We start from the raw sequence: 13,435 nt of genomic DNA on the forward strand, positions 1-13,435 counted from the left end.
TCCAATCAGCATAATGTCATCATTATAATGGACCAGTGTGACATCTTGTGAAAGGGAAAGGTGATCAAGATTTCTGAGAACTAAATTGTGACATGGGGCTGGAGAGTTGATGTACCCCTGAGGTAGGCCAGTGAAGGTGTATTGCTGGTCTCTTCAGCTGAAAGCAAACTACTTCTGGTCTTGGACAAGGGTGGAGAAAAAGGCATTTGCCACCTATATAGCTGCATACCAGGTACCGAGAATGTGTTTATTTGCTCAAGGAATGAAACCACATCTGGTAGGGCAGTTGCAACTGGAGTCAACCACCTGCTTAAGCTTGTGATAACCCACTGTCATTCTCCAAGCTCCATCTGTCCTCAGTACATGCCAAATAGCAGAGTTGAATGGGGATGTGCATTCAATCGCACCTTTCAAGTCCTTGATGTCGGCACTAATCTCTGCCATCCCTCCAGGAATGCAGTATTATTTTTGGTTTACCATTTTCTTAGCTAGAGACAGTTCTAGTGGCTTTCACTTGACCTTTCCCACCATAATAGCCCTCACTCCATAGGTCACGGAATGAATGTGAGGATTCTGCCAGCTGTTAAGTGTATCTATTCCAATTATGTATTCCAGAACTGGGGAAATACCACAGGATGGGTTCAGGGATCCACTGGACCCATTGTGAAATGGACCAGCTAAAACTCCATTGATAACTTGACTTCCATAAGCCCCTATTCTTTTTTTTTTTAAGTTTTAAGTTTTTTTAAAAAAATATTTAGTTATTTATTTATTTTTTGGCTGCATCGGGTCTAAGTTGTGGCAGGCAGGATCTTTTGTTGAGGCGCGCTGGGCTTCTCTCTAGTTGTGGCTTGCATGCATGCTCAATAGTTGTGGTGTGCGGGCTTAGTTGCCCTGTAGCATGTGGGATCTTATTTCCCTGACCAGGGATGGAACCCATGTCCCCTGCATTGGAAGGTGGATTCTTAACCACTGGACCACCAGGGAAGTCCCCATAAGCCCCTATTCTGATTGATGGACCACAGTGATGTTTCGGGTCTCCCAGAATTAGTGTTGGTTCAGAGGCAGTGTCCAGTAATTCCTGAAAGGCCTAATTATTTCCTTTTCCCCAGTGCACAGTCACCCTGGTAAAGGGCCATAGGTTTCATTGGAGAAGACTGGGAGAAATGTTAACATACAAATTTTTGGTAGTGTGCCAGGGTCCTTCCTCAAGGGCACTCAGCCTCATCTTCCTTAAAGATGTTCTGGGTTTGTGAACTGGATCAAGTCTGAGGATTGACTGAGGGGCCGCGACTCTCTATCTTTATGATTCAGGTTAGACTTTTGTTCACTTGACCTAGAACTTTTCTGCTTAAACAGATCAAATAAGAACTTAGTAGGCTTCCCATCTATTTCACTTCTAGGAACACCATGATCATCTAGCCAATGCCATAGGTCCCTGTGAGTCAGACTATCCTGATTTTTTTTTTTTCCTGATTGCTGCTTTGACCCTGATGTCCATTATGGTAATGACACCCACCTTGCCTTTGGTGTTTGAGTGCCACCGCTTGGCTTGTGCCAACCCGGGATTCAATTACTCTCATTGCATTTAGGTTTCCCAATTCAGTGGCAGCAGTTATAAGTTATAAGTTCTGAGCTACAGAGAAGAGAGATCATAGAGCTCCTCCAGGATGCTGGGGTTCCCTCACAAATTTATTTCTCACAATCATGGTGAAAGTTGTATCCTTGGGACCTCCCAGGTTGGGTGAGTAGGTCTTAAATGACAACTCCACTCTACATTTTCATCTCCCTAGGCCTTAGACTCCTTTCCTCAAGAGTAAACCATAGTTACTGTTGAATTGTTTATTTCTCCTTTCAATTTGTCACATTTTGCTTCATGTATTTTGGGTCTCTACTGTTAGGTAGAGACCCAAAATACATTATTTCTTCCTGATAGACGGAAACTTTTATCATTATATAATGTTCTTTGTCTCAAGTAACAATTTTTGTCTTAACATCTGAGATTAGTATAGCCAGTCCAGCTCTCTTTGGGTTACTATTTGCATGGAGTGTCTTTTTCTCTCCATTTACTTTCAATTTTGTCTTTGAATCTAAAGTGAGTCTTTTGTAGACAGCATAGTTGAACCATGATTTTAAAAAATCAGTTCTGACAATCTCTGTCTTTTAAGTGGAGAATTTAATCCATTTACAGTTAGTGTAATTACACATAAAGACTTATTTCTGCCATTTGCTATTTGCTTTCTATACGTCATGTCTTTTTTTTTCAATTCCTCCATTACCGACTTCTTTTGTGTTAAATAGATATGCTTTAGTGTATTATCAAATACACTAAAACGTTTTGCAAATGTGAGTGTATGTAGGACACAAGAGGAGATCCTTAGAAATGGAATTGCTAGGTCAAATGCAGGGCAGGGCATGCATTTAAAACTCTGATAAGGGGGACTTCCCTGGTGGTACAGTGGTTAAGAATCCATCTGCCAATGCAGGGGACATGGGTTCGAGCCCTGATCTGGGAAGATCTCACATGCCACGGAGCAACTAAGCCCATGTGCCACAGCTACTGAGCCTGAGCTCTAGACCCTGAGAGCCACAACTACTGAGCCAGAGTGCCACAACTACTGAAGCCCATGCAACTAGAGCCTTGCTCTGCAACAAGAGAAGCCACTGCAATGAGAAGCCCGCGCACCGCAACGAAGAGTAGCCCCCACTCGCCACAACAAGAGAAAGCCCATGCACAGCAACGAAGACCCAACGCAGCCAAAAATAAATAAATAAAATTAATTAATAAAAATAAATAAATAAATAAAACTCTGATAAGTTTTACCACATTGGTCTTAAATGCTTCTACCAATTCAATTGGATATTTTCCATAGAGGGCTTTGCATTTTATTGAAAGCATCTGTTGGCTTGTTGGGATTCTCCCTTAAACTCTCACCCTGGAGAGGGGGACCTAATTATTCATTTTTTATATTCCCACATTTTAGTGCACAGGAAGCCAAAAAAGATGTGAAGAAGGAAAAAGGAAACTCTTATCATATTGTGACAGGAATATTGGAAAATGAGGAACAATGCAGCATCAGGAACTTTTAGTGTAGCCATGCAAACCAGGAGCCCTGTGAGCTGACTTCAAGTATTTAGTCCCAGAATCTTGGGAAGTGGCAGGTTCTCGAAGACACTTTACAAAAAAGGAAACTGAGGCTAGAAGTTAGGAAATTAATGCTCAGAAACTAGTAACTGAACTTTTACTGAGCACCTCCTGTGTGTTGGCATTATTCTTCCCATTGGGGAAGCCCATGATCACATGGTCAGCTCCTGTCCACATGGAACTTTCCTTTATAAATACTTCTTAAGGGAGTAAATAGTAGCTCATTTATTCCTCATTCCATCTTAATGGCTATTATTCCCCTTTCCCAGATGAGAAAACCCTAGGCTCAGAGAGGTGAAATCACTTGTACAAAGCCACACAGCCAGTAGGTGGTCAGGTCTGGATTTCAACTCAGAGCAAGTACTCCCAATCGCTTTGTTATATACTGCCTCTGAACAATATTATTGTCCAGAGCAGCAGCAATCACCATTTCCGCGTGCTAGGCTCTGTGGTAAGGACTGTCCCCATTCATTTATTCAACCAATGCACACTGAGCAGCTACTTTGTGCCAGGCGCCTCCATTTTAAAGATGGGTTAACAGGCCCAGGGAGCTTCTTCGAGAGATGGGGACGCACCGCACCGTCCTGGTGAAGCCTCCCCAGCTGGGTGTTCCACCTATGTAAGGCATTCAGTTGGCGCTCAGTTAACCCAAGACACTGCCACCGCCTGACACAGACGACCAAATCCGAAACCAACCTCTGCCCCAGCGCCACAGAGCAGCGGTTGGGGCGTGACCACGTACTGGAGCGTGTGCTGAGACGGCAGTTGGAAGCCCCGCCCCCCACGCGTGCACGTTGCGCGTCCCGTCGGCCCGCTAGGCTCCGGGAGTCCGGGCGCGGTTGGAGGCGTCCTCAAGGAGTGCGCGCGCCTGCGCCGGCGTCGGGCTCGCGCACGCGCACCTGCGCTGGCGTCGGGCTCGCGCACGCGCACGGCGGCGACGGCAGCGGTGGCGGCGGTTCCTGCCTAGGGCTGCGAGGGCGGGCGGCTCCGAAGGAAGCGGCGAAGCTGAGAGGCTCGGCGGCAGCGGCGGCGGTTTGGCGCGCGTGACTCTCGACCCTGCTCGCTCTGCGGCGGGCGTTTTGATCCGTTTCACGGGCGCGGGCGCAGCGGCGGCGGCGGCAGCCCGAGGCCTGCGGCCTAGGCCTCAGCGCGGCGGCGGGCTCGAGTGAGGTGTGGAGCCGGCCTGAGAGCTCTACCCGGCGGCACCATGAGCGTGGAGGCGTACGGGCCCAGCTCGCAGACGCTCACCTTCCTGGACACTGAGGAGGCCGAGCTGCTCGGCGCCGACACCCAGGGCTCCGAGTTCGAGTTTACCGACTTCACTCTCCCCAGCCAGACGCAGACGCCCCCCGGCGGCCCCGGAGGTGGCGGCGCTGGGGCCCCGGTCTGCGCGGGCCCGGGCGCGGCGGCCGGACAGCTCGATGCGCAGGTGAGCGGCACATGGCGACGCCGGAAGCCAGGGCCGGGCCTCGGCGGTCGGGGACCTGCCCCGGTTTCCCCTCCAGCCGGGCCCAGGCTGATCTGCTCGGGTCCCACAGCCCGGCCGGGTGCGGAGTAACCTGGACGGGCATCTCCCGCTCAGGACGTGCCCGGAGTAACCTGCCCCAGTTTCCGCTCTCCAGCCGGACCCGGGTAGATCTCCTTCAAGTTCCGCTCTGGTTGCGTCCGAGTGATCTCAGGACCTAGCTCAGGCCGGGTCTTACGTGATCTGTCCCAAGTCCTCTTCCGGGCCTGTCCGAGGTGAGCGGCCCTAGGTCCGTCTCTGGACAGGTTGGGGGCGACTTGTCCCCGAGTTCTCCTCCAGCTGGGTCAGTGCCCTGCTCAAACCAGCTCCGGGGTGATCTGCTCCGGTTCCCCCTCTGGCTGATGCGACCGCCCTGCCCCACTCCCTTACCTGTGGTCGCAGCCATCGGGGCACCCCCGCCCCCATTCATGCCCACTGTGCGGCGGGTTCAAATTTCACCGGGCCCTGGGATGCTGGCGAGACGAGGGTCGAGGCTTCCCCAGCAGACACGGAATTTTTGCATCCAATCGAGAACCCCACACTCTCTGGCTTTTAAGATTATTCATGAAGCAGTTTGCGTTTTGTTTTTCCTTCTTGCATTGCCTGTTGCTGAAATCGACCTGTTACGTAACTCCACAGCCCTGCCTTGGAAAAGTTGGTTTTGAGTTTGTTCCTCCAATGGGGCCGTGGTAGTGGGTTTCATATAAATGGTTCTGCCACGTCAGAAAGTTTTGTTCTTAATAATGTGAACATTCAGCGAAGGCTGCTCAGTTATTTTAAATTTGGGTTTGTGTTACGAGAGTGTGTTAGGCATACACTTCCTGGACCTGGGTCCTTGCCCCGGGGTGGGAGAAGGGGCTGGCAGTGGTCTTGGGCTGGGCTCCCCAGGAATGTAGCCATCTTCCTGTGGATCTCAGATTCCATTCCTGTGCCTGGCACCTCCCTCAGGTTTATTTTCCTGAATTCTCAGCCAAGGAGGAGCTATAGGGTTCACCTTGTCATAGGTGTCCCTTAGCAAGAGGATCCACCGCCAGGGTGCGGGGAGCTAACCCATCCTCAGCCAGAGTGAGCTCAAACCCTGTCCTGGAGGAGGGGGCTTACATTCTAGTTGGATGAGTCATTCCCGTGGGTAGACCACCCACCTGGACTTTCTTTTAGCCCCTAATAGAAGCAGAAAACATTTGACTCATGCTAACCCCAGATTCCTTAAAAATAGAAGCTTGATGGGTGGGGCATCAGGGAGAACAGGTGTGCACCATATGTATGTTTTTTCGGTTTTGTTTACATATGGTGGGGGAAGGTAGGAGAGAGGGGAGAGTTTGCATGGAGAAATGAATGAGCCGCTGGAGGCTCATGATAACGCCTGTAGTTTCATACTCTGTAGACCTGTTTCCACAGCTGTAAAATGGGGATAACAGCTATATTTTTGTTACTTTTAAACATACGTGAAATCTGGACTCATGTATGAATGGATAGACCAGATAGTGCTGTCTGTAATTTGTGTCCAGCGTGTCCGGAAGGCTGAGGATAAAGATCTCTTGGTTGAGCAGTGTGCCATGACCCGTGGCAGCTCAGGGTTGTGAGAGGTAATCGTTTTATTGGAAATCCTGTTTAAACTGTAGCCTATAAAACAGCAAGCCTGGAGCAGCTCTGAGTTCTAGTTGGGTTCTTTTTTTTTTTTTTTTAAATTAATAAATAAATATATTTACTCATTTATTTTTGGCTGCATTGGGTCTTCGTTGCTGTGTGCGGGCTTTCTCTAGTTGTGGTGAGTGGGGGCTACTCATTGCGTTGGCTTCTCTTGTATCGGAGCACAGGCTCTAGACACGTGGGCTCAGTAGTTGTGGCTCACGGGCTCTAGAGCGCAGGCTCAGTAGTTGTGGCTCACGGGCTTAGTTGCTCCGCGGCATGTGGGATCTTCCCGGACCAGGGCTCGAACCCATGTCCCCTGCATTGGCAGGCGGATTCTTAACCACTGCGCCACCAGGGAAGTCCCTGGGCTTCTCTTCTGAGTGCCTTTTGATTTTATCTTATTGGATGAGTGGCTGTGGATTGTCAAGTGCTGGGCAACCACTTTTGTTTCACAGCTTTACCGAGGTAGAATTCACATACCATACACTTCACCCATTCAAAGTGTGCAATTCAGTGACTTCAGTACATTCAGAGTTGTGCAGCCACCACCACAGTCGATTTTAGGACATTTTCATCACCATAAAAAGAAGCCCTGCACCCCTTAGCCTGTCAGTCCTCCCTTCTCTAACCCCAGGCAGCCACTAATCTTTCTATCTCTGGATTTATGTACTCTGGACATTTCATGTAAATAGACATATAGTATGTGGTCTTTTGTTCTTTTACTGAGCATGTTTTCAGGGTTCATCTATGTTGTGGCATGTATCTGCTCCATTCCTTATTATGACTGAATGATATTCCACAGCACAGACAGACCACATTTTGTTTATCCACTTACCTGTCGGTGGACATTTGAGTTGTTTTTGTTTTTAGCTGTTATGGAAAATGCTGCTGTGAACATCTGTGTAGAGGTTTCTGTGTGGACGTAAGCCTTCAGTGAAATTGGTGGGTGGTATGGTAACAACTGCCTGTTGCTTTTTCGGGTGCTGCCAGACTGCTTTCCGGTGTGTAGCCACTTTTGATATCAGTCTTGACTGCCAGTTTTGCACAGTTGGTTTTATCTGAAAGTTTGTTGAGGTAACACATGTGTGTCTTGGCCAGGGTGGGAGAATGGCAGGCAGAGGTGACTCCTGCTGAGCTCTGAGTTGGTTCCAATGACACTTGTTTTCTTGTTTATTATTTGAAACTGATATTTATCAAAGCCCTGACAGGTGTCCTTAAGATAAAGGGACAGTTTTCTTTTGGGTATTTGACCCTTTCCTGGCCCCTTCCCCTGCCCCTCAAAGGGCAGGGAAAGGTAATTTTGGAAGTCCTTTGCATGATAGCTGGTATTACAGACCTTCTGGTCTGCCTAGTTGGAATATTTCCCCTTGACTGTTGCTACTATTGTGTTTCCTCCAAACATTGGAATTATGGTGAAAATCTTAAGAGTTGGGAACACTGCCAAACAAAAAAAAGGAAATGAACCATTGATACAGCCAGCAACATGGATGTATCTTCAAATAATTCCAGTGAGTGAAAGATGCACTTAAAAAAGAGTATATACTCTTTGATTCTGTTCATATAAAACTCTAGAAAGCGCTAGGTAACCTACAGTGACAGAAGGCAGATCAGTGGTTGTGGGGAGGGGAGGAAAGGAGAGAGGGATGGCAAAGGCACGAGGAGACTGAGGGTGATGGATGTGTTTGTTACCTTTATTGATGGATTCACCGGTGTTTATGTACATTGATGTGTGTCAATTTATAAAATTATAAAGAACTGCTACCTACTCTTCAAAACCTGCTGCCTTCAGAAGTCAGGGAAGGCTGTTCCAGCATATCCTTGATTGTCCAGGTAAACAGATCATCTTCTGCTTCCTGGCCCTCAGCTTATGGTGAGGAGTGAGTTCCATATAGTTCCGGGGTTCCTAAAAGTGGTGAGTTTAAAATTTGAGTCAGCCCTTTTTTGTTCCGTGAACACTCAGTACAGCTGTGACATAAGTACGCCTTGAGAAAGTTGGAGATGAGATGCTGCTAACCTCGCAGGAGCTCTGGCATGTGTTCTACCTGTACTTTCCTCTTACTGGATTTCTGGCGTTTGGTTCCAAACCCCTGAAAGGGAGGGCTTACGTGTCAGTTACTGCTTAATAAGCGAAATAACTCCTAACTCTATTTACCCAATTAGTTTTGTTTACCCAGATTCAGCATGATTGGGGGGAAAAGGTAACACTAATACAATACCAATATTAACAGCAGAACAAAGTTCTCTATCAATCTAGCTCCCACAACCAAAAAAGAGAGGCATCTTTCTAATAGCTTTACTGGGCTTCCCTGGTGGTGCAGTGGTTTAGAATCCACCTGCCAATGCAGGGGACACGGGTTCGAGCCCTGGTCCGGGATGATCCCACATGTCGCAGAGCAACTAAGCCCGTGTGCCACAACTACTGAGCCTGTGCTCTAGAGCCCGCGAGCCGCAACTACTGAGCCTGCGTGCCTAGAGCCCGTGCTCTGCAACGAGGGAAGCCACTGCAGTGAGAAGCCTGTGCACCGCAATGAAGAGTAACCCCCGGTCGCCGCAGGTAGAGAAAGCCCGTGCAGAGCAATGAAGACCCAGTGCAGCCAAAAAAAAAGTAATAATAAAATAAATAAATGATAGCTTTACTGAGGTATGGTCATATACCAGGGTCCTCTTGTTTGTTTGTTTTTTTATAATTTTTACAATTTCACACACCTTGATCTGGGTCATAGATATAAGCAGGTAAGACATACTTTTTTTTTTTTTTTTTTTTTTGGCTTTGCCAAGCAGCTTGCAGGATCTTAGTTCCCCGACCAGGGACTGAACCCGGGCCCCTGGCATTGGAAGCACGGAGTCCTAACCACTAGACCGCCAGGCAGTTCCCGAGGCCTCTTGTTTTTAAGTGTTCAATTCAGTGTTTTGTGTTTTTTTTTGTAAATTTACTGGGCTGTGTAGCCATCCCAACAGTCACTCACTGTCCTGAGTTCTCTTTCATGCCACCTTTCCTTTCCTCTTCTATTTTTGCTCCTTCTAATCTTGGTAGTTTCTTGTTAAAGCTCTAAGGTAGGGAGATCGGGTGACCCCGTGCTTCCCATTCCAGGTCACACACTGGGGAGATGTGGTGCCTCGTGTGCTAGGTAGGTTCTGTGCTGGTGTTCAGAGGTAGGAGCTGAGGCCTGGCCACACTGCTTATGTGGTGAGCCTGGGAGCCCTCATGTGTCTGTTCACGTTTTGTTTTGTTCCCTCTGCACAGACTCTCAGGCTGACCTCCTCAGCCTGGTTCTCAATGCCCGTCCTCTCAGTACTTCTGTTTCACTGTCTTGCTGTGCTTGGGGAGGGCTGACTCCCACTGGGAGTCAAAGTGAGTCCTTTGCCAACTGCAGCTGCTTTGTTAGAAATGGCAGGTGCTGCCCAGTCTGCAGTTGACCCTGGGGACAGTGAGGGCCCAGAGGAGGGAAAGGGGAAAAAGCCTTTGTGAGTGGTGGTCCTTGAGTTGTTCAGGAAGTGCACCCTGAACAACTTGGGCACAGGGCTTGGCATGGAGGGAAAAGGGCTGTTGTCCACGACGAGGGGCTCGGGCTGGATCCTGGAGCCTTGTGTTGCTGCTGAGGGGTGCCGTGACCTCCCTTGAGAGGAAGGGCCCTTAGGTGGCAGGGAGACCTGGCAGAGTTTGGCTGAGGCTAGAAGGGGAGCTCAGGCAGAGAGCGCTGGGGTCAGATGTGTGCCCTCAGGTGCGCACATGTGTGAACTACCACAGTACCAGGTGGCCACTCCTCCTCAGGCACATGCTCGTCACTGCGCTGAGCACCCCGTTGTCCCCGAGTCCTCATAACTCCTCTAGAGCAGGCGTGAGTTCTTTTCTGATGGTTTACATCAGGGCCCGGGACCCCCTGGGCTGAGGCAGGGCTCCCCTTGGATGGGAGGTGTGAGTAGGGGGTCAGCAGACCTTTGGAGGTGCTGCCCTGAGAGCTGGGTGAGAGGCCTTGCAGGAGGGAGAGGCCCCACCAGAGCGCTGTGCGCAGGGGCTGGAGGGGCAGATTGTGGGCAGTGGCTCTCAACTGAGGGGCAGTTGTGGTGGTTAGCGTGGTAGGGGTGGTCTTTTGGTGGTATAGGACAGTCCAGCTCACAGAGAAGGGCCAAGATGACCATTGTGTTCAGTGGGACCCAGAGCAGAATGTGGCCTGGGAGGTGCAGAGGGGGCAGTGAGTCGGGCCGGGTTTTTAGTGCTCCCTTTTCCAAGTCTTATGGGGCCCCAGTCTTGGGGGGCTTTGAACTCTTCTTGCCGGAAGAGCTTTCCTTGAGGGCAAAATCCTACTTCCTCTGATAAACAACAGGAATGCCGGGTCCTGGGATCCCATGGCTGGCATAGGGTCCTTGTGCCTTTTTATGTGTGTTGGTCCACTAGCAGCTTGCAAGTTGGACAACTGAGCCGGGTTTCTCAGGATCCCTGTGGACTGTTGCCAGGACGGCTTCTAGACAGTACAGTTGATTTAGGCTGCCTGCTGAGCTGTGAGTAGCCCTTTGTCATGACTGAGGATAGCACCTTCGTATCTACCCTAGCTCCTCGCATAGCTCAGCTGCCAGGGCTGACAGTGAAGCTGGAGGGGTTGCTTGCCTCATCCCGAGGCAGAAGCCATTTGGTACAAGCTGTGCTCATCTTCCATCACTCCTTTCAAGTGCATGGCTCTGCAGAGCTAACACAGATTCCAGGCAGCCACCTTGTCCACCTGTATTGTGTAAAAATGTTTATTAGGAATTCTCTCGTGTATAAGTAGATAAAGCAAATCCTGCCCATCTGTCTTCTTGATTTGATGGTTGTGAAGATTTTCTTTTCTCTCTTTTTTCTTTTTCTTTGCTGAAGTGTTTTAAAGCAAATCCAACTTGTCATTTCACTCTTCTGAGGTTGAGCCATATGAGTTAGTGATACTCAACCATTTAGACTTATGCTATTTAGAATGCATTTCTAAAAACATGAAAAGGGCATCTTTCCTTCATAGCCGTACTGCTGTGGTCAGACAAACAGCACCAACAGTAGTTTTTCAGGATCATCTAATATTGAATACATGGGGCTTCCCTTTCTCCACAGTCAGATTATTTACCTGGTCCGGATCCCTGTGAGGTCTAGTGTTAATGTGATTGATTGTCACGTCTCCAGCCCTGCTCTTCTGGGCAGCCCCTCCCTCTTCTTCTTTTCATGCCACTGAGCCAGGATCCGGTCCAGGTCATTGTCCTGTGAGGTGTCCTGCCTTCTGGACTGAACCTCTCCTCACAGCCTGGCTTCTCCCTGCAGGTGTGGGTGGATTCCATGTCAGTCTGTGAGCTCCTTTGCGAGTGGCTAACCCCAGAGCTGGGCAGGCAGGGGCAGCACAGGGTGAGCTGCAGACACCCCAAACAGGTCGAGGATATTCTTGAGCTTTAAAATGAACGGCAGGGGTGGACTTGGCATTTGGTCAAAACAAGGGTCTACTGAAAAGAGGGAGGCAGGTAGAACTCCTTTAACCCAGAGCTCAGGGACTGCTGTGTTGGGTGGGACCATGTGAAGTTCCCTTCATTGTAGGTCAAAAATGGTCAAATCTCAACAATTTCTTGTGGTTAAAACTAATGGATTAAAGAAGGCTAAGAGATTACATCACAAATAATGTGTAATTGTTAACTGGGTCTTGGATTTAAAAAACTGTAAAGGACATTATTAGAACATTGGGAAAATGTGTATATGTGTATTAGATATCAGTATTACATCAGCATTATTCCCGAGTGTGATGTTTATATTGTGGTTGTGTGGAGAAAGCCCTTGTCCTGGGACCTATGATTCTGAAATGGATCAGGAACAGAAAAGTATGTGTGTGTGTGAACACATGTGTGCATATGTGTGCGGAGCAAGAGAGGGAGAGAGCAAATGTGGCAAAATGTGAGTGGCTGGTGGATCCAGATGGTGGGTGTGTGGGTCATTCATTCTCTGTAGTTTTGAAACTTTTTCAAAAGCTGAGGGAGAGCGCATCTTCTGTTAGCCTTTTCCTGAGGCAGGGCTCAGAGACCTGGTAGTTCCTCTCTGCCTCAGGTCACCTGAGGGAAAGGCGATTTCCCACTCGCTCTTTTTTATTTAAGTTGTGGAAGAAAAGAATAAATGATGAGCCATTTTACATCTCAACCTTATATTTTGATTGAGAAGATATGTTCATTTAGCTAACACTGTGAGAGCCTCCTGGGGTGTGGGCTCAGTTCTAGGTGCGGGGGTCAGAGCAGGGAGCAGGACCGGCAGAGCTGGCCCCACTGGTGCCCCTCAGATAGGGTCAGGGGAGGCCTCCCTAGGAGGTGCCCTGTGGACTGGGACTGAAGGACCAGGAGCCATCTGTGTAGAAGCCAGGGGGATAGTGAGTGCAAAGGCCCTGGGACATTGGCATAGTCGGGGATTGAGGGACAGGAATGTCTATTTCATGCTGAGTGGTATGACGCTTATGAGGTTTGGGGTAAAAATTTATGGTCTAAAAGTTCTTACCAGCACAGTTAGTGGTAATTTTTGAACTGATGTGCTTTTCCTTTGTGGGAATGAAGTGGCCTCTCTTCCTGCTGTTCTGAGGTGCACTGAGTTCTGCAGTGGGTCGTAAGAAACTCTCTGGGCAGAAAACCTCTGCAAGACCTTGATCAGCTCAGCAGCTCATAGATGGACTTCAATAATGAGTGTCCAGAGCAGGGGTGGAGGGAGAACTGTTTCCTTCGCTTTCTAGACCCAGTGACACGGTGCCTGGGGATGGGCTTGGTGCCAGGGGTGCGGGGAGGACTTTCCCTTCTTGAGCCCAGCAGGACCCAGGAGTCCTGGCTGGAGGTGATGGGTTGATAACCTCAGTCCTGTGCCAGACAAGGACACTCCCCTCCCTTCTTCCATTACGTCGCCTGGCTTGGATTGTGGGCCTTCTCTGTGCCAGGCACTGTTTAGTGCTTTAACTCATTTAATTATAGTTGCTAAGGTCAAATGTATTTTTGAAGTTAATGTTTATCTTAAAACTTTCCAGAAAGTAGAGGGAGAAATTAACAAGCCAGCTATAGAAGTCTGTGTTGTGGTCAGGTCACAGCTGGGCAGGAGTGGGGCTGGGCAGGGGTTGGACAAGTGCATGTGGTGTGTAGGTGTGCGTAAGTACTTGTGAGGAGGGACAAACCCACGCCCC

At 49.0% G+C, this 13,435-nt stretch overlaps 1 protein-coding gene across 2 annotated transcripts in view; it reads left to right on the forward strand.

Moving 5' to 3' along the window:
* Window positions 1-4,067: 4,067 nt before the first annotated feature.
* The window catches only part of UPF1 (UPF1 RNA helicase and ATPase), a 36,243-nt gene continuing 26,875 nt past the window's right edge, over window positions 4,068-13,435 (forward strand). For both annotated transcript variants that reach the window (XM_067733302.1, XM_067733303.1), the window contains exon 1: window positions 4,068-4,574. In XM_067733302.1, the coding sequence (XP_067589403.1) occupies window positions 4,353-4,574 (222 nt within the window). In that variant the 5' untranslated portion in view covers window positions 4,068-4,352. The remainder of the gene's footprint in view (window positions 4,575-13,435) is intronic.

The sequence above is a fragment of the Pseudorca crassidens genome, chromosome 3, assembly GCF_039906515.1.
Source record: "Pseudorca crassidens isolate mPseCra1 chromosome 3, mPseCra1.hap1, whole genome shotgun sequence".
In the NCBI taxonomy this organism is placed as follows: domain Eukaryota; kingdom Metazoa; phylum Chordata; class Mammalia; order Artiodactyla; family Delphinidae; genus Pseudorca; species Pseudorca crassidens.